This window comes from Poecilia mexicana, unplaced genomic scaffold (assembly GCF_051168715.1).
Source record: "Poecilia mexicana isolate PSO_F unplaced genomic scaffold, ASM5116871v1 scaffold_2, whole genome shotgun sequence".
NCBI lineage: Eukaryota > Metazoa > Chordata > Actinopteri > Cyprinodontiformes > Poeciliidae > Poecilia > Poecilia mexicana.
In genome coordinates, this window is record NW_028263371.1 from 506,947 (window position 1) to 527,478 (window position 20,532).

The following is a 20,532-nucleotide window of genomic DNA, read 5'->3' on the forward strand; positions in this document are numbered from 1 at the left end:
CTGTACTACTGCTTTCTTTAAAGAACAGGCCCTTCCTGTTCTGCATCGTGATTGGTTGTTGTTAACTGATCCAACTCTTTGAAAGCCTCCCTTCCTTGAGCTGTGGAACCTCTTACATCTTTGTTCATTATTGTCTTGCTCATAAACTAAGGCTGTCACTAAGCAACAGCTTAGTTATGACCCATTTCATTTTTTGTATGATTCTGAGGCTGTAAACAGAAGTTAATATTCAACCACCTTTATTGGTACATCGGTTTATACAAATATGTGTGAAAGACCTTTCTATTTCTCTGAAGTGTAAATATGACTTAGCTCCTTTTTACCTTAGACTGAATGATGACTGAAGTTTATCTTTGCACAGTGAGGAGGATGTTAAAAAACATCACAAAATCTCCCTGCTGGAGAACTTCAATGTTCCCAAGTCCATCATACACCATAGATGCCATCTACTTACTGTTTTTTGGGAGAGACAAGAGAGAAGAAAAACTTTTTTCTCACTGTAGTTCTTCTCATCATGTCACCACTTGTGTCTTCTGGTTCTTATTCTAGACATTTATGCTTCTTAAACAAACAACCACTTATAACACTAAGTTTATGAAGCTCTGCATACATTACATCCTCATTTAAGTTTCCCTTTCTGCTTTACCTTAATGTCAGATGTATGGCTCCTCCTACTGGCTCAGTTGGAATCTTAACAGCAGAAATTCAGTTATGGCTTAAATTAAAGTGGAAGTTTTTTTTTTTAAATGGGTTTATGACAGAACTATGATTAGAATTGTTTCATTTCTAGATATTAAAATTTCAAATAATAATTTTTAACTGGTGTAAAAGTATTAGCTTACTGTAAATAGATACTTTAAGATCAGATAAAATCCATGAACCTGGTGAGAAATTCATAAGCTTCTGGACTACTTGTCTTTAAATACTGCATAAACTCCATCCCTTATAACAGTTTTTCATTCTAATGACAGTTGTGAGTCTGTTAGTATTCTTCTATAGTCATTTAATCTGTCATGATGTACTAAAAAGATTAGGAAGAAAACCTGACTGAAAACTGCTAAGTGGCTCATCATGGTGGGTTCTTCAAACGGATTTTAAACCCAAGAACGGACCAACTATCAAGCAGGGTGGTAGCAGCATTATGCTGAGGGGTTGTCTCACTGGCAGCGGTACCTCTTCACCCTACACTCTTAGATGGAGCTCTGAAACTGGATCCCAACTGGGCCGTCCCACCACAAAGGATCATAAACTCAACCAATCACAAGACAAAAACCAGATAGAATGTATCAAGTATATAATAAACCATAATTGCATCAACATTTTCAATACAAAACCACATTTCCTGACTACAGCCATTGTTTGACCCAAGTCCATTCATATTGATAAAGCCTAATAAGACTGGGAGATGTTTTTCTTATTGCGGTGAGAAAAATGTCTTCTGGCTGCTGCTCTGTGGTTCCTCTGAGCCTCAGTCAGTCCGTCCACCGCAGCGCCTGACTCAGACTGCAGCGCCGGCTGCTCTGGCTGCTCCGGCTGCTCCGGCTGCTCCTCTTCCACCTCAGTGCTCTGAGCAGCTGAATCATTCAGCCACTGCTGGTAGTAACCACGGAAACCATCTATGTGCACCAGGTAGTTGTTTCTGGATTTGTACTGGGATTAAGCGAACAGAGAGGAAACCAATTAAAGAGGGGAATTATGAGAAATAAGCAACATCTGAAGATGACATTAAAGAGAATGATACTGGAAGGTGTGGAAAAACAGTATTATTTAAAATGATTTAGGAAGAAAACAGGTTTTCTTCCTAATCTGTTTAAGTAGATCATGACAGAATTATTTGTTTGTGCTCTGACCTGGTTGTAGTTGGGAGGATATTGTGCAGCAAACTCCAGCTGCTGGATGATGACCTCATTAGGCCACACACTCAGGTCCTTCATGCTCTTCAGGAGCGTTTTCAGGTAGATGTAATCCAGTCTCCGAGTTGCCCGGCCAATCAGAGCAGAGAACACATGGACATTGGGCCGAAATCCTGCATCCTGCAGAAACAATCAGAGATAAACAAACCAGTTTACTGCCTGTCAAGTGGTGAGAACAGCTGTGTGTGTATATTGTGTGCAGTGTCAGGTTGTTTAATAAAACAGTCAGCATGTCACCTGCATGTCTTTTAGCAGCTGCAGACCTTCCTCCTGCCGATCACAGCCTAACGCCAGACATCCATATGTCTGAATATTCAGGCTGACATTCCTCTGTCGCATCACACCCAGTACAGCCTGGGGAGAGTAGGAATGGAAACTATCTGTACACACACATATTTACCCATAACATATACAGCAGTCACAGCGCTTCACTTTTACCACATTTTCTTATGTTACACACAAATACCCTGTTATGACAATGCATAAAAGGTTTTTGAATTGTATGCAAATTTATTAAAAATAGAAAGCCAAGAAATCTCAAAGGTATTCACAGCCTTTGTCATGAAGCTCAGATTGAGCCGTTTCCACTGATCATCCTTGGGATGTTTCTACGGCTCAAACTGAATCCACCGGTGGAAAATTTACTTCATTGAACTTGTTTGTGAAATTCTTTGGACTTTTCTTAAAAGCTGGGCCCGTACAGATGGTAGCTGTGTAAAGTAACAGTAATTATGTAAACATTGTTTCATGAAAGACCAATATAACTTACACAGGTGGACAATAGCAACCAGTTCAGGGGAGCTTGTTACGATTTGATACTCACTTCGTTTCTGATTGGTTTTGTGTGCCGTTACCTTTACATCCTCTGGCGTGCCCACTCTGACGGTTCTGCGGATGGCGGAGTTAAAAAATGCAACGTCGAGCTTCACCTGATGCCGCTTGGCGGCCTTTAACAGCATCTGCAGGGACTGGTGGCCAGGCTCCATCATGTCGGCCAAGAGCGTCAGAGTTTTCAGGTCTGGACTCAGTCCGTTAGCCTCCATCTTGTCTAGAAAACCTTTAGCTCCACCAACAAGGGCCAACCTGTCAGAGGCTGTGTCTACAGAGCTGAGAGTGAGCATGGCCCCTCTTCTGCCTTCAAAAAGGTCCAGCAGATTAGGGGCTATAGAGTCGGCTACTATGTCAGAAGGCAGTGAGATGTTTTCTGTTTGCCTGATTGGCATAAGATGGGTGGGTTTCTCCTCTTCACTGAGTTTGTTGTTTGTCTGACTGTTACTGGGAGTTCTGTGTTCAAGAAACAACTGCCTCTCTAGAAGGTCTATGTCTGTGGCACCCTTGTAACTGGCTTCTGACGCATTTTCCTTTTCCCTCCAAATTTCATAGTCAGGCTTCAGCAGAACACTTGATGCTAAGGCTGGATCACCAATCCCACAATCCCTGGCTGTTCGTAGGAGCAGAGTATAGTTCTTTGAGTCTGGGACAATCCCCGACCGCAGCATCTGACGCCACACCTGCAGTCAACAGAAACAGCAAAACGACAATCTTTAAACAACAAAACAAGAAATGCTTTGTTTTGGACAGAATATTACTGCAAAAACTGATACATTCATTTACATTTTCTTCACACATCTTTATCAGCAGTGCCAATAAGTGTAGAGGGCGCTATGTATTGTATACACTCTGGTTCAGTCAAAAGCAACTAAGTTATTTGGGCGTCATTTCAATAGAACTAAAAATATCCAATCAGTCAGTCCAAAACCTGCTCACTGCTCCGGAGAATCAGAATTACCTGCAAAGCCAGTCTGAATCCTGTGTCTTTGTCCATTAAACAGGCCATCAGTAGGTAATGAAACGTCTCCTGAGTTACAGCGTGTCCATTTTTCACCATTTCCTACAAACACAAGCAAAACTCTTCAACAGATGCAACGCAACGTCTTATACCCCAACATGAGAAGGCAGCTGTCGTACCCGGAGAGTGTGAACACAGGCTTTGATGTGGTTGGTGATGGCGTGGGTCTTGAGCAGAGCGTGGTACGTAATGGTGCTCAGAGGGTAGTTCTGACGCCGGAGCTCTTGTTCCAGCTTCAGGGCTTGATGGAGTCCGGCTTGCTTCGATGGCGACTCGGCACAGGCGTTGAACAACGCGGTGTAGGTTGCATCTGTTGCAGCCAGACCTCGCTTTTTCATCTGAAGGACACAGCAGACAGCAGCACACAGAGCTTTACAAAGGTTACTGACTGGGTCACTAGGAAGGTCTGTAAACTGGAAGGTTAGACTCAGCTGAGTATAAAAACTTTTGGTATTGTCAATATTCTGGCTTAACAACCAACAAACTTGGCTGTTTGAAAATATTTCCAGTCAAATAAAAAATTTTTAAAAAGCACACAAACAGTGAGATTGTGTAACATTAAACTAGCACCACTTATCATCTGGATTCCTACACTTTTTCCATGTAAAACTACAAAAGTTTTTCAGACTCAACTTGTCAGATTTTATAGTTCTTTTTGTTCATTTTAATACATAAAATCTCAAAATACTGGAAATAAGTAAGAACTACAAGGAAGAAAAGAAAAAACAGGGGTGATGGCATGACAAGGGAGGCAGATATTAAACTGCAACACTTTTCCCTACATCGTTGTAAAGTTTGAAGGCCTTTTTGAGTTGTCCAGCTCGACCACAGCCTCCAATGAGCACAGAGTAGTTGAACTCCTCAGGCTGCAGCCGCTCCTCCTTCAGCATGTTGATGCTGAACACATCCAGGGCCTCTTGCAGCTGCGGAACAAATAGAAACATTAATGCAAAGAAAAGAGGTGAGGAAAGTCGCAATGACAGCTCACTAAGGCAAACCTTGTTCTCTTTGATAAGCCTCTTGCACTGTAAGAAGTACCAGTAGGCAGTGTTTCTCCTCACAGTCCTTCTGTGGGGTTTCTTCAGCTCCTCTGCGTCCTCATCCTCCTCCATAAAATCCTCCCGGTATCGCAGGTTCTGGATATCCGGGCGGCTCTTCCTGAACGACCTCCTGGAGGAAATGTCCTCAGACAAGGAGCCGAAGTTTTCCCGGTCAGGTGAGGCTCCAGGATCCGTTCTGACAGAGGCGGACAGGGACACAAACCTGACAGGGAGCCGACATGGAGTCGCTGAGAGGACTGCGAACCTGCGCTCTGGTATTCTGAGACCTCCGAGATGTGTTGTTAGAATCCCCGTCTCCGAAGGGAAAAACGAAACCCTGGTCACAGATATTTTACTCCAGTCTCGTAAACACCGCATCACAACGAACATCTTTAAGCGCTAAAACGGTGGTGACTCTCTACCTCTAAAATAAATTGAAAGTTAATTTATTTTAAAATATAAAATCTCAAATGTTGTTTGGAGGAAACCATGTTGACCTGAACAACCATGCTTCAATGACGCAGTAGTCCAGACCTGAAAAATAGATACCGAGAACAAATTAGAGAACAAATTCGCCAGACTTTAGCAAACAAACGACGGTTTAGACCATAGACATTAATACGTATTGATGTCTATGGTTTAGACGATGTGATTTCACAACATATGGTTCTACTTCCTGTTAAACAAGTTGTCGAAAAAACTCCTTCTAGTCCCACATTTAATCGATTTTATCATCAATGTATTATTCTGTCTGCAGTGATGCTAGACTTTATGCACACACACACACTGCCCTCTACTGGTCATAAAGATAATTGCATGGGGCACACTCCCAAAAACGTATGAAAAAAAAAATCAGAACCCTGCCAATATCGGATCAATAACCTTAATCAAATGAAGTTTTCTGAGTTGAATAGATAAAATTGTGTATAACAATATTTGATGATTATCAGTATTTCTGGGAGCTAAGCTCACATTAGCCCACACTATACCCAATGAAGGCTCCATATGTGGAATGTCTCTCCGAAGAATTATATGTAATGCCAGAGGCCTGCATGTGTGCTGCAACAAAAACCGATAGTCTTGAACCAAAACCAGCTGTACTTTTAACAAAATAAAATAGTTTATGAAGTGGATGTATTATGAGAGGACCCTGTAAGGGGACACCGCCATCTTTTAAAGATGATTTTAATTGCAAATAAAGTAAAAAGGCAACTTGTATCAAAGTTAATATGTCCTGAAAAGTAAATAACCTTCCCTCCCTATAAATGTCACTAAGTGTGTAAATATTTTCCTGTCCTTAGAAATTAAATTACACAACTGAATCATTATTTAAAAAAAGATGCCTTTTTGGTAATATTTTTATGAAATGCTTTCAGCAAGGGACAAAATAACAGTTACAATACCAGACTAAAATCTTCCAAACAACAAGCATAAACACTAGTAAGGATATTTCTGTATTAAATATAATTAAACCAGGTTTGATTCATCAAGGAAAACTGGAATTTGTTTGTGGCTTACTGTGAAGAAATAAGTTTAGACTTTTCTATATGCAATAGAACAATTACACTTTCATTCATAAAAAACATATTTTGCACATCTTTAGGAACAGACCATTGTTATAAGTAGAGACTTTTGTTTAAGCTTCTAGTTTGTAGAAAAAAACATGCACACAAGAAATCATTTAAAAACTCCACAAAACCATTTGTTGTGTTATAGCTTCATTTACAAAGTTTAATTCTCTATAAATATTGTTGGCACTTATTTTAAAACAGACACAAAGCAACTGAAATGATTTATGACTGGGATGCTGGAGTAGCACCATGTGTAGATGGATGACTAAACGAACCATTATTACCCAAAACAGTTTTGCTGATGCATTTCCTTCACACTGCTGCTGTTACCCAATCAGAAGCTTGATAGACATTATTTCACTAAATTTTATTTTCAGCAACAGCAATTACGTTACAGATCACTGGTGATGTCATATGGGTGATAAATGTGGAGGCTGCGCCACGTGGCTCTGGAACAAAGTTATCCGATCCAGCAGCGTCAGTGAGATGCCCCTGATGACGGAGGGCAGGTCCTCGTGTTGTAGCGGGTAGATGACCACACTGAGTGCTGAACGCTCAGCTGAAAATCTAACAGAAAGAGAAAACACAAAACTGACTTCTAATTTATTGGATGATGCTATATCGCATCATCGAACCTTCTGACCAACACCAGCAGGCGAGGTGGACGTCTTCCCCGAGGACACAGCGACAGACCCGGGGTGTTAGTAAAAATAACTTCCCTTGATTATTTGCTCAACTTTGTTCTGCCATGCTCATCACCCAAACATACATATCATGAAGAAGAGTATAAATCCCATAACATTTGATACTGGCATGGCAGTGCCCCCTAGCATTTGGACATGTAATACAAACAAAAAGGACAAACGGGGAGTGGGAATCAAACTAGTGAACCACCAGTTGTAAAGAATTTACAGTCAGTGGGTCAGTGAAAAGAAGATTATCAAGAAATGGCAATTACACAAGGCTAGGTTGGTTTAGTTAGCTTAGAGTCAACACACTGAAACACCTTTGTGTATTTATTTAGGTTATATTTATCTAATATTAACACATATTTGATAGTTTGAAACATTGGAGTGTGACACGACAGTAAAAGCAGAAGAAATCAATAAATGCAACTTAATCTTCACTTACCTGTCCAGCAGGGACTTCTGCAGTGTCCGACAGGCGGTCAGGGTGCCGCCCATGAACATGTGGCACATTACAACATGGGGGCACCGCTCCATGAACGTCTCTGTGGCCAGAGAGTCAAAGGTGCCGCTACGGGAGATGAGACAGAGCCGCTGCAGGCGATGGCAGCTGGACAAGGCCTCAAAGAAAGACGCATTGGCATTTAGGTATGGCTGCTCTAACCTAACACACACAGACACACACACATATAAAACAAAGATGAAGACTTCAGGTTTCCAGCAGAAATCCACACTGTGAGGATGGATAGATGAATCTGTTAAAAGACAACTCGATGTATAGATAGACAAAAAATGGTTGGATGAATGGAAGGACACATTCAGACAATGTCAGAAAAAAAACGTTTCAGTTCTCATCCTTTGGACTTCTTAATGATATGTTGCAAATCTTACGATTAAATTGCAGCTTATCCTTGACTGAGATAATACTAACTAAATTGAAGACTACAAAAAAACTAAAAACTGCTAGTTAAAGGAATATGTGGTTATGTTTAGGAATTCACCATCCATCCACAGCCAAATGTTTCTGAACAAGGAAAAGAAAAGTTGAAGACTTCCTCTGACCTGAGTTCCTGCAGCTGTGTGCACTGTGTAAGTGTCTCCAGCAAGGAGGCTGTGTAGTTCATGGTTTTCAGGGATCCCAAGTTGGCTAAGGACAACACCCGCAGGTCTCTGCACTTCCTAGTCAGCTGTACCAGTCCAGTTCCTTTGAGGACTCCAGGGAGTCCGGCCAGAGTCAAGCGATGCAGCCGAGGTAAAGCTTCAAGTGCTGCCAGGTGCACATCTCCAACTCCTCGCGCCCAAGCGCACATCCCACGAGGCTCCACGCTGGCACGGGTGCACGGCTCAAGCCGAGGCAGCGCCGATGCAAAACCTGGACCGATGAGCTCAAAGGTTTCTAAAAAGCGACAGCCAGCTGTGAGCAAAACCAGCCCAGAAGTGCTGTCCCCGGCCAACGAAGACTCCATATCAGGTCTGTAATTCTGGAGACCCACACGCGGGGCCTTCTTCAGTCCCTGGAACAGCAGTGAGGGAGTTGAGCCACGCGCTGAGGTGTGATTTGTATTTACACCGTCTGACAAAGCGCAGGCCGGCAAGGTCAGAGACCGCAGGTGTTTGAATCTGCCCAGGCTGGCACCCAAGTGTGTTTGTCCGTCCAGCCCAGGTGAGTACTCGTGATGATAATGCGTGTGCATCAGGTTCAGGTGTTTAACGTTGCAGCAGGTTGCAGCCACCTGGCCCATTGTCTCAGCAACCAGCTGATCCTCCACACTCCTGCACTCCGAGTACGGAACATGGTTGATCCCGCTGAGGTTGAGGCTGACGAGCTGAGCAGCGTCTCTGACTCCACCGCCAAGCAGCGACTGGAAGATCTGCGGCCACAACGCAGGGCAGCGGCTGAAGCTCAGGTGCTTGGGGCTGTTTCCCTCCAGAGCTCGCTTTAGGGACAGTGGATCCAGCCAGGTGCGTGGCAGCTGCAGCGCCAGCAGGTCTCCACGCCGACCAAGGCTTTGAGCCAGCGAGGGAGCAGCAGGCCAGTGAGCCGGATTGGGACCAGGAATTGAAACTAGGAAAACTCTGAGGTGCTTTGGAATGTGAACGCTAAACACGGCAAGATAGAGAAGGAGCAGCGTCTGGTTGACCTGGTGCAGAAAGGACATCAATCGATCTCTTAAAGCGTACATTACAGGAATCAGACGGATAGTTTAACAGGAATCCCAAATAACTCACCTCTCCTGGGGCTAGTCTGGCCGTGAACTCTTCCAGCTGTTCGTAATGTGGCACGCTGCTCTGACCGACCATCAGCTGACAGCAAACACCGATGCCCTCTCTGGTCACATCTGGAATGTCAAACTGCAGCATCAGCCTGAAACACAATGGCAAACAGTCAACTCTAACACTGTCCTCTGGAAAAAACACTTGTCCAAACATGCACCTCACAGTCGGTGGAACCGATGATAACACCGGGTTACAAAAAAAGATTTTTTGGACGTTTTCTATGTTTTTTCAACTGAATTAGGATTATTTTGCACATCCGAATCCAAAAATGACATTCATTTTTCTTGGTTAGGTCAGGTTTTTATTCTAATTTGATATAGAAAAATCCGATCTTCTGACTGAATTGATGACATTTTTGGAACATCAGTTAATATTTCTCATCCAAAAAAGGTTTTAAGAGAAAAAAAAAAGTTTTCTAACAGAGTATTAAATAAATGTTATAAACTTGGACTTCTGTAAATTATATAATAAACACTGATAAGGGGAAGTTCATGTGAATTGAACATTTCGTCTTTATTGTGTAAAATTCTCCGTCTCTCTTCTGTCCTGATGGAATCTCTCCTCCTGCAGTCCGACAGTTACTGACCTATGAGACAACCACTATTCTGGAAATGCACAGTGATGAAAATTCCTCATACTCCGTTTGAAAAGCTGGATGTTTACTCTCCTCTGGAGAGCTTTATGAGCTTCTATTGTTGTCTGAATTGGTATAAATAAGTTGTAGCCCCTTTTCTGTTATTTATCCGTTTTAGTGAAATCATTACAGAAATAAAAGTACAAACAGCATATGTATCTGAGCATAGGAAGACCTATGCTCAGATACATAGGTATCTGAGCATAGGTCAGATACCTATGTATCTGACCTATGTAGATACATAGGTATCTGACCTGTGTATCTGATACACAGGTCAACCTTACAGTTTTCTCACAATTCCTTTGATCCCACAGACTCTTACTTGCGAAGTTGGGCACAGCAAGGCACCACGCCATAGCTCGGTGTAAACAGAGTCTGTCTCAGCTCCGTGAGGCGGCTCAGTGAATCAACGGCTTCCGAGCTGAGCAGTGCGGAGTTGAAACAGGGCCTAACATCAAACGCCAGCGATCTGAGCAAAGACAAAGAGGATAAGAGACGCGACAGGCAAAGGGAGGTGAGGCGGCAGCCGGTTACATCCAGATGTGTTACTCCTCTGCATCGTGCCAGTTTGTCTAAGGTGGAGGCTGACAGCCAGTAGCAGCTGTTGAGGCTGAGGGATTGTACATGGTTGGCTAGCAGCTTTAGAGTGCGACAGACCAACTGATCGTCAGCCTGGAAATAAAAAAAAACAAAAAACAAACCAAGGTTTATTATTATTAAAACCAGACCTGCTGCCTTTTTTTCCACTTTAATGTTAGGGAAAGTTTTATAACTCATGAGCACCTGTACAGATATGCCCTAAAAAAGTGTATTTGACATGCTGTTCATGTGTTTGTTTCTGAACTAAACACAAAGTTAAAACAAATAATTTCTCAGTCCTGAAATGTCTTATCATCTCCAAAGAATGTAAGAGATTTTTAATTGCTTTACCCGATATTCTTCAGAAAATCTGACGTTTGTGAGCAGTGTCTTGTCGTAGCAAAGTGTGTGTAACTTTTGGCAGACATTTGCCACATTAGTCAGCAGGTCACACACTGGAACATGGTGGAGGATACACAACAAGATCTCATCAGACAGATCCGACATCCCAACCGAGCCAGACGACATGGTGCCCTGGTTACAGAAAGCCTGACACAGAGACAAAAGATCCATTATATCAGTCAGTTTATGAGACAGCTCACCGAGATAGCTCAATAAAAGATATTGTAAACTGTAACATTTGTAAATATGTTGTTCCTTCAACCAAGAACCAGTCAAAGTGAGGACTGCTTCTGGCGACAGGATTGCAGACTCTACAGAACCAAATTTCCTGACATTCAGTAAAGAAATGCAGTTTAACCTGAAGGAATTAACAATCTTTTCATTTCAGGAGCTCAAAAGTAAATGCCTTCCATGTTCTGGTTCATCCATTATCTACACACTTATCCTTGCAGGATCTCAAGGGGGACTGGTGTCCATCTCCAGCAGTCAACGGCTGACCGCTGGTCCACTGTAGTTCAAGAATATTCAACAATATTTCACTTATTTGCTTTAACGAACACCTGGGCTGTTTTGTCTGTATGTGTTGGATCATTGTTCGTCTGTATTTAGAAACGCGGCCCCTAAGATTTACCTGCATTTATCTGGATTTGGGCAAACGGTGTGTTTCTCAAAACCTCAGAATTCACTCAACTGCTTTCGTCCTGTGTTAATAATAAAACAGGAATGCAAAGAGGAAAACCTAAGTCTCACCACAGCTCTTATCGTAAACATTTAAAATGTATTTGTTGTCGCACAATTCAGATTATCTTTGTCTGATATCACAATATGTTTTATGACCTAAAAATAAACATGACATATAAAGCAGATACTTTTTCACACTGCATGTACATGTCCTATGGCAGAGTGTGTGAGCCCTACATAATGCGACAGCACATGCAGTAACCTAGATTTTGTACAAAAAATAATTATGCTGCATAATCATTTATGATTGGGTGGTGCATAATAAAAAGAAGTGCATCGTCAACAACATTTTCTTACATTTATTTTTTTCTTTTACGCCCTTAATCCACTTGAACCATTTCAAAATGCCCACCAGTCTGTTTCTCTATATCTGAATATTAAAAACTGCCAGGGTAAACTAAGCAGAATTTTGTCTTAAGCTTAGAAGCGATTAAAATAACAAATGTTAGTTAAGATATCTAGGCAGCCCTGTTAAAACCTCGCCTTCCTACCTGCTCGATCTGTCGATCCATTCCCTCCATAATCCCAGGTGCAGTCTCATTCATGACTGGTGTGTTATTTCTAAACATTGATTTGAAATGAAATCCGCGTGCCTTTCATGTTCCAGTCCTCCTGCTTTAACACCGAACCACAGGCTGCAGTTAGCTGCTAGACGGAGGATATTTGAGGCCGCACCAGCGGGAAGATCTTAATGGACGGATTAACTTCCGGCTGGTCGTCGTCTTCTTCTTGATTTTTATTGGCGATTGGCATAAAACTATAAGTAGCATTACCGCTTTATACTGGTACGGATTGTAGTGTGGTTTATGAGTATCTGTCTGTCTTGGACAGACAAAAAGTAAAAGCAGAAAAAAAATAATTATGTAAAATTATCCAATTTTACAGTTTGTTTGAAAAGGAACAGTTAAAAGATACAAGATCTTATGATTTTCTGCCTCTCTCATACTCATCAACCTACAAACATTTAAATCTCCCCACATCTGATGAACTATTAAATTTAATGACTCTTAAACCTCACATTCTCATCCTGAAATATAAAGGAGTCCATAAGTTGGAGGGATAACTACACCCTTGAGAGGGTGGTTGGAGTCTGTGCTTCAGAGTCAGCCACCATACAGTGTATCCTAGCCAATGAGATAAACTGTAGTATCCCTTGTGTTCAGCCACTGCTTAGCCAGGTAGACAACGTGTCTTACCTGTACTACAGACAAGAGACAATCCAAAGATATTCAATTTTATAATTTAAGATAAAAAGTAAGTTTTGCATTTAATTTTGAATTAAAGTCCCAAAGTCATATAGAAAAGGGGTATGGTGGTTAAATTGTTCAGTCAGTAATAATTAGGGAAGCCACACAATCGGCTGGTGTTAGTCCTCTGTTTAGTCTCAATTATAAAGTCTGTGGAGCCATCTACCAGGACATTTTAGAGCACTTCATGCTTCCATCTGCTCACAAGCTTTATGGAGAGCCACTTCAATATTGAACAGAACTTGGTACCTGTCCACACGGCCACCAACACCTCCATTAAAGACCACAGTCTAATTGTGCTTGATTGGCCAGCAAATTCTTCAGACCTATACCACACAAAGAATATGAAGAATTGGCAAAGGGGAAAAACTGCACAATAAAAAAATGCTGAAGAGCTGAAGGCCACTAATATGCATGTTGGGTTTCATTAACACTTTAGTGTCAAAGACATTGCAGTGATTCATAAAAAAGGAGTCTAGCTATGAAACTTAACTCAGTACACAGAATGCACATGTGAATTATGTTGCATAGTGAATGAGTTTTCATTTTTCAATTGAATTATAAAAATTTATATAACTGATTTTGGATGGACCTCTAAATCAAAGCTAAGCATAAATGTACCATGGTGACTCTGACCCATGTAGCTGCATCATAAATTTCTCAAGATGAAATGATTGATGTATGACATACAGCCTAGGAGTTTTTCAATTTAACAGCTTGTCCATCCTCTGAAAAAAATCAAATTAAAAAGTTAGGTTTATTCTGTACAGTGACATTTCTTTGAAATCTCATGCACAAGTTTATATCTAGATTTTAGCTTGGAGTTTTGATGCATTTCCATTTTTAGCCCAATTACCCTCCAAATCAGGGTAGAGACATTTTACTCCATCCTTGCCTCACTTAAAAGTTAGACTCATTGCCACAGTCAAATACAACTTTGAAAATTTTGCACCAAGTGCATCTCATTTCCCAAACTCAAGTGCCATATAGCCATGATTGTAACATTTGGGTTTAAACAAATGTTGAAATGGTGTTTTCAACTGAAGATTGTTGGCAGACATGTGCAAGCAGGATTAGTAATTTGGCTTGACTGTTACAAGTCTGGAGGGAAAAAAAAAAACCTTGCAGGTTTTTAACTTTTTGCTCTGCATTGTCAAATACTAGATAATTTAACAAGTTAGCACTGACCAAGTTTGACTCCATGTAAAGCTTTTGAAGACCCTCATTTGAAATTCACAAGGCATTAATACCAATTGTACACCCCTTGCCCCCAACACCACTCAAGACCAGGCAGACAAATCTCAGACATGTGCGCTTTATTGGGCTGTTGTGTACATTGGAGACTTAACACCCCATGCACAAACCTTCATACACTTCAAAATGTAGAAGTCCTTTTTGCATGATGACAAACTGGACCAAATATTAAGGCCGAGTACGAAAAAAAAGTTCAGATTACATAATTTACACATTAAGCAATACACAGTAAGCCCAACAGAATAAACCTTCATAGAGGCAAATAAGGTGGTGAACAAAGACATCTGGAATGACTTCACAACTGACATGTTTCACACATTCACACCGCCAAGGATGCCCTTTACTTCCTGTAGTGTCACCCCATCAAGGGCCATAGTGCCACAGCCAGAGTGATGACAGAATGGAAGAGGTGTCGGCTCAGCACAGTGTGTTGGTGCAGGTATGCAGAACCTGTTTGGGCTGGAGCAGTGTTTTTTGGGAGGGTGGCAGGCTTAGAAATGAAAGTCTTTTTAGAAGCACTTCCTGTGGACAATGCTGGGGCCAGACTCATCATACTCCTGCTTGCTGATCCACATCTGCTGGAAGGTAGACAGGGAAGCCAGGATGGAGCCTCCGATCCACACAGAGTACTTCCTCTCTGGAGGAGCGATGATCTGGAAAGACCAACAGCAAGTTCAAATTCAGAACTCCATTGTTCAAAATATTTCAGTCCAAAGGTGTTAAGGTCAGAAGTCTTGCCATTTTCTATCTTACCTTAATCTTCATGGTTGTGGGTGCCAAGGCGGTGATTTCCTTCTGCATGCGGTCAGCGATGCCAGGGTACATGGTGGTACCTCCAGACAGGACGGTGTTGGCGTACAGATCCTTACGAATATCCACATCACACTTCATGATGCTGTTGAAGGTAGTCTCATGAATGCCACATGATTCCATGCCTGTGAAGCAGAGTGATAATTTGTTAAAAAAAAACAAAAAAACATTGCATCCAACTGTTAATGCAACTTGCCCAGGAAGGAAGGCTGGAAGAGGGCCTCTGGGCAACGGAACCTCTCGTTTCCGATGGTGATGACCTGGCCGTCGGGGAGCTCATAGCTCTTCTCCAATGAAGAGGAGGAAGCAGCAGTTCCCATTTCCTGCTCAAAGTCCAGTGCAACATAGCACAACTTCTCCTTGATGTCGCGCACAATCTCACGCTCGGCTGGAGGAATACAGGTTTTGACATGGTCAGGGAATAGATTACCTTAAGGCAACTTGTTCCAGTAAACAGAAGTTTACTGACCTGTTGTTGTGAAGCTGTAACCCCTCTCAGTCAGGATTTTCATGAGGTAGTCTGTGAGGTCTCTGCCAGCCAGGTCCAGCCTCAGGATGGCATGAGGCAGAGCATACCCTTCATAGATGGGCACTGTGTGGGTCACACCATCACCAGAGTCCATGACGATACCAGTGGTACGTCCAGAGGCGTACAGGGACAGCACAGCCTGGATGGCTACATACATGGCAGGTGTGTTGAACGTCTCAAACATGATCTGGAAGGAGAGGGGAACTGTTACTCACTGAATTCACAAGCCCTGAGAAAGTTAGAAAGACAGGGCTTTGTCATTTTTAATGTACAGGTTTCAGTTAAGCAGAAAACCAGATTAGTCAGAACTAATCTACAGACATGCAATTTGAAAACTTCATTGCCCATGCTGCAGCTAGTCATTTGTTCAGTGCAGGAAACCAGAAACCTGAAGAGATGAAAAGTTCAGCTCAGGGAAGAGAAACCTACAAGTTGAGGAACAGGAGGAGTTTAAGACCAAGAAAAACTAAAAGACAGTCCTGCAAACAGAATGTTTTTATGAGACATTCCACTAGTTACCTGGGTCATCTTCTCCCTATTGGCTTTAGGGTTCAGGGGGGCTTCTGTGAGCAGCACAGGGTGCTCCTCAGGTGCAACTCGCAGCTCGTTGTAGAAGGTGTGATGCCAGATCTTCTCCATGTCATCCCAATTTGTCACAATGCCATGCTCAATGGGGTACTTCAGGGTCAAAATTCCCCTTTTGCTTTGTGCCTCGTCACCAACATAGCTGTCTTTCTGGCCCATTCCAACCATTACGCCCTGGGAAAGCAGTGTTTTAGTTTCACCCTATAAGGTTTGCAATCATGTTTTCAAATAAAGGGAGAAGGAGGCGAGTTTGTACCTGATGCCTGGGGCGACCAACAATGGAGGGGAAGACGGCACGTGGAGCATCATCTCCTGCAAAGCCAGCTTTGCACATTCCAGAGCCATTGTCAACAACGAGGGCTGCAATTTCATCTTCCATTTTCTAAGAGGGAAAGAAAAATTTAGATCCAATAGTTGAAACTCTTGTTGTAGCGTCTGAACGCTAGGTGTCGCAGTTGAGCAAATCCTCGGTCAAATCCAGAGCTGTGAAACAAAAGGCAGTTTCTCGACCGGTCTGGACATGGCCATAAAAGGCAAAAAGTGAGGGCAGCCTGGAGGCAGCAGTGGTACACCGGCCCGGAAGTCATCCCGGCAGTAGCCCCAGCCTCACACGACACCGACAGGCGGCCACACCCTTCACCGGAGTTACTGAGACAGAATAAATTCTCCAAATGTCGCATATTCAGTCACTAAAAAAATAAATAAAGCTATTTTCTGACGTAAACAAATATCGACTAAATCGTGCAGATATGTGGCTTTTTGAGATGATAGCTGTGAAGAGAACTTCTCAGCTTCCAATTGCTTATTCCCCCCAGTTTTCAATTTTAAAAAGACAAGTTGCACCTTAACGTCAAAGCTAAGGAATCAGACGCGTTACTAACGCTGATGCGCAACTGGAAAGCTAGGTCCGTTTTAAGCCAGATTTAAGTCAGTGCGAGCGGTAACATGATGCTTTGAAGTAACCGTTTAAAAATGCAACGCCACTAAGCTGAACACCGACACTGAAAGGTTTTCTTGGGTATCAAATTAAGCCACCTTAACGATACGTTTAACGAGATCATAGAACATTAAAGACGAAAGCGACAACAGTATAAAGTACAGTCTGAAAACGCTAAAGAAGTGCAGCCACAACAACAGCAAAAAACCTCAAATCCGTTGCTCTTACCTCTGCGAAGGAGAGTTATCAGCTTAGTGTCTGACCGGTATGTTTAGTGCTCAGGTGTCTGAGGTCGACTGCAATGAAGGCCAATAATTCCCAGGACTTTATTTGCGCTCGAGCTTCAGCCCCTTCCCATATAAGGCAAACTTTCCGCACAGCGCCTTCTGATTGGCTCCGCTGCATCCACTGGGTGTGGCACATGCAAATACCAGCTCTGCTTGCTGATGCTTGATACTGAAGTGCAGAAAAGCGCCACAAAAAAAAGAAAAAAAGAAAAAAGAAAGAAAAACTTAATCCATATGTAAGTAATTTTAAGAATTAGTTTTATTATGTCAGCCAGAGGTCAGGGAAATACACCAACCTGTCTATTCCTCCTTCATCATTAGGATTTTAATGACTTTTGGAAAAAGGCAAAAGCCTATTTTGTCATGATTTAACTCATAAACATACTAGTTTTTTAGTTATCCTTCTAACATATTCATTATTTGTCTAATTTTGATGAATTAGATGTGTTTAGAAACACAAGCCTGGCCTTACAATAGTTACTACAGATAAACTGGAAAATTACAGTGTCAGGTTTGCTGACAGCTTTGTTAATACACTTTAATACACAATGATAGTGATCTGAGTGGACATTTTGAGGTGTGTTTAACATAAAAACTCAGCAGACTGTAAATCTCATTATGCGTAACCACTTGTGTAATAGGTGAGCAGGGAACACCCTTTGGCTTCATGATACACAATAGGTGAGTTGGCATTAAATTATGTGGCCATGTTATGACTCATTTTAATACGCGTGCTCCCCTTGCAAACATGGCTAACACTTCAACTTATTGGGATAATAACTAAAGCTAAAATTTAACAAATATTGTAGTGTTCCTCTTGAGAATGAGAGGCAGGGTTAGGCTGCCGTTTTAACTTAATTAGGGCACTGGGGGAAGACTTATAAACTGACACTGGGAATTCTTTCAAGCTCTGAGGGTTCCTAATAAGGATATATGGAATCCAGCTCACCAGTAGGGACGGGAAGCAAGGTTTTATAGGGACTCTTTTTTTTTTTTTCTCCCGTTGTTAAACACACATGTAGGAAGTGACCACAGCTGAGGACAGCATCCAGGCTGGCTGAATGAGCTGATCAGGGAGTTGGCTTTTCACAGCGGCATTATCCTGCTTTAGACTCACAAGCACCAAGTATAGACTGAGGGCAGGGAACCATCCCTTTAAGAGAGCTTTTGGATGACGTCCATATAAGGAGATATTGGAGGATGTCACATGGGGAGGAAAAAATGCACAGCTCAGATCATGTGACTAGTCTGAGGAAATGAATGAAGCTTTCTTTTTAAGGGTATACATGTGTTTTTGGTGGTTTTTAATTTAAATGGTATTTGCAGGAACTTCTTTTCCCGTTATTTATATTTTGATACATTTTACCACGTTGAGATTTCTCAGTATTTTATCTGAAGTCTGTTTTTAAGCTATTTCAAAACTTTGCAGCATGCATGAGTAATACATGAATTACAACACATACGTACAGTAGGCCCTCCTTCCTGCGTTACTCACTCACACATTCACAGAGAAACTCTCAGGCTTGGCTCTCTGCTCTGACTAAGACCATATATGGAAAAAGCCAGCAGGTAGCCTCTGTCCACTTTCACCCCTGCCTGACCTCTGGTGCCGTCTCTCCTTTAAATACTAATTGCCTTCTTATCCTTCTTTATTTTAGAACATTTCCCCCTCCTCTTTACTTGAATTAACCACTATCGTTCTACTTCACATTACGCTTTTGGGACTGTGAAACAGATTAAACAGCATTTCTGCCTTTTTGCCTTTACTGTTGTTTCTCCTAGGTGTCAGGGTAGGTTAATTACAAGAGTTGTGGCTTTAGTGCATGCTTGAGTAAACTAAAGAAAAACCTGCAAAGAAGTACTGTGAAACTTAGAGAACAAACTGATTGGTAATTTCACTGATTTGGTAATTTCAAAATAAAAAAAAACAATATCTGAACCTTTAGTGACTGGGATAATTTTACTTAATTTAATTATTCTAATAAATGGTTTGTAGTGTGTAACTACACTGCTTTTTGACTTAATTTTAACATACAAAAAATTATATTAGCTAGTGTGTGTGTTGATAAACATAGCAAACAACTGTACAAACAAGAATTCAAAACCAGATAAAGATAGCTTAGTACATAATCATAATCTTTAATCATAATCAATTAGAATATTGTCAAAAATGTGATTTAATAAAAAATAATACAGAATTTTTTACACATTATATATTCCAAACTTCCCTTTTTATTACAAAGGTTTATAGCTCATGAAAACCTCAAAATTAGTTTCACTGATCATTACAATATCATGAGCAGTAAGAAAAACAAGAACAAAACTGTCCACACACAGGGAGGATGGAAAACAACACTGATTGGACAAGCACTGCTACTCCTTAACTTTTTCCACTGCTCTTCACTCTGTCTGCTTGAAGTCCAACAGAGACGGAGACATGAATACGATCCTGCAGCCAAGTCTCAGTAAAACATGTTACACTGCATTTCTGGTGCTCTGGCTGACTTGTTGTCAGGGTTTGGACTTTATACAACTAGCTAAGCCAACAGTTTCAAATAGCACCTTATGATTGATTGAAGAGATGGTTTGAACTTCTTTCTTTGCTCCTGCTCTGCTGCATCCACGCTGCCTCCTATGAGATATGGGTCATGACTGAAAAAACAAGGTCCAGGACCTGTATTCTCAAAGAATCCATATGGCAAAAAAATTACAATGGAATTTGTCTTAGAATTTTATTTCTGTAAGATAAATCATTCACAAAGCACCTTAGACCTTCAGAATCTAAGTCCCACTCACATCAAATGGGACATGATAGGAGCAGTGAGGAGCCCTTTTAGTGAACCCAAAATGTGTCTTAAGCAGGGAAGATGGTGGACAGACCGCCAGAAAGGAGAGATTCTTTATAAAATGAACAAAGCTGTGCCTACCGCAGGGACTGCATGTAGATGCTTTGTGGCAATTTCATTTTGCCATAAAGCATCTACACAATTCAGTATCATGAATTGTGTGGATTGAGGTGAGTGATGGGCTCAGGTAATGGTGAAAATTGTGGTTTAATGAAGAACACAGAATTCCAGGCAGCACAGGTGAGCGATGAGACAAAGAAACACTGAAACTGGTAGCATTGGTACGCCAAAAGACAACAAAGGCAGGATATGGACATTAGACACAACAAGGACCCAACAGGGAGC

General features: G+C 41.7%; 3 protein-coding genes across 3 annotated transcripts; all 3 read right to left on the reverse strand.

Moving 5' to 3' along the window:
• Positions 1-1,279: 1,279 nt before the first annotated feature.
• On the reverse strand, positions 1,280-5,520 carry ptcd1 (pentatricopeptide repeat domain 1). The gene is made up of 8 exons (XM_014974071.2): positions 4,761-5,520; positions 4,545-4,685; positions 3,882-4,100; positions 3,703-3,804; positions 2,768-3,424; positions 2,151-2,267; positions 1,851-2,033; positions 1,280-1,650 (listed from the first exon to the last, which is right to left on the reverse strand). Exons 1-8 carry the CDS (start codon positions 5,190-5,192, stop codon positions 1,390-1,392), a joined length of 2,112 nt encoding a protein of 703 aa, XP_014829557.2. The 5' UTR covers positions 5,193-5,520; the 3' UTR covers positions 1,280-1,389.
• Positions 5,521-6,146: 626 nt separating this feature from the next.
• Positions 6,147-12,374, reverse strand: fbxl18 (F-box and leucine-rich repeat protein 18). Its single transcript, XM_014974084.2, has 7 exons — positions 12,184-12,374; positions 10,901-11,098; positions 10,293-10,642; positions 9,289-9,424; positions 8,122-9,200; positions 7,505-7,723; positions 6,147-6,940 (listed from the first exon to the last, which is right to left on the reverse strand). Exons 1-7 carry the CDS (start codon positions 12,259-12,261, stop codon positions 6,784-6,786), a joined length of 2,217 nt encoding a protein of 738 aa, XP_014829570.1. The 5' UTR covers positions 12,262-12,374; the 3' UTR covers positions 6,147-6,783.
• A 1,864-nt stretch (positions 12,375-14,238) lies between these two features.
• On the reverse strand, positions 14,239-17,391 carry actb1 (actin, beta 1). Its single transcript, XM_014974116.2, has 7 exons — positions 17,283-17,391; positions 16,374-16,499; positions 16,052-16,291; positions 15,473-15,719; positions 15,200-15,391; positions 14,947-15,128; positions 14,239-14,846 (listed from the first exon to the last, which is right to left on the reverse strand). Exons 2-7 carry the CDS (start codon positions 16,494-16,496, stop codon positions 14,703-14,705), a joined length of 1,128 nt encoding a protein of 375 aa, XP_014829602.1. The 5' UTR covers positions 16,497-16,499; positions 17,283-17,391; the 3' UTR covers positions 14,239-14,702.
• Positions 17,392-20,532: the final 3,141 nt, after the last annotated feature.

Coding starts and splice junctions, on each gene's coding strand:
- actb1 (XM_014974116.2), bottom strand. CDS start 16,496: ATGGAAGATGAAATTGCAGCCCTCGTTGTTGACAATGGCTCTGGAATG. Junction 15,129..15,199: donor CTTCCAGCCTTCCTTCCTGG/GCAAGTTGCATT, acceptor TCTGCTTCACAG/GCATGGAATCATGTGGCATT. Junction 14,847..14,946: donor CCACAACCATGAAGATTAAG/GTAAGATAGAAA, acceptor TGGTCTTTCCAG/ATCATCGCTCCTCCAGAGAG.
- ptcd1 (XM_014974071.2), bottom strand. CDS start 5,192: ATGTTCGTTGTGATGCGGTGTTTACGAGACTGGAGTAAAATATCTGTG. Junction 3,805..3,881: donor CCTGTGTTCACACTCTCCGG/GTACGACAGCTG, acceptor TTGTGTTTGTAG/GAAATGGTGAAAAATGGACA. Junction 1,651..1,850: donor ATCCTCCCAACTACAACCAG/GTCAGAGCACAA, acceptor GCTTAATCCCAG/TACAAATCCAGAAACAACTA.
- fbxl18 (XM_014974084.2), bottom strand. CDS start 12,261: ATGTTTAGAAATAACACACCAGTCATGAATGAGACTGCACCTGGGATT. Junction 10,643..10,900: donor GATTTTCTGAAGAATATCGG/GTAAAGCAATTA, acceptor TTTTATTTCCAG/GCTGACGATCAGTTGGTCTG. Junction 9,425..10,292: donor TGCTGTGCCCAACTTCGCAA/GTAAGAGTCTGT, acceptor ATTGTGTTTCAG/GCTGATGCTGCAGTTTGACA.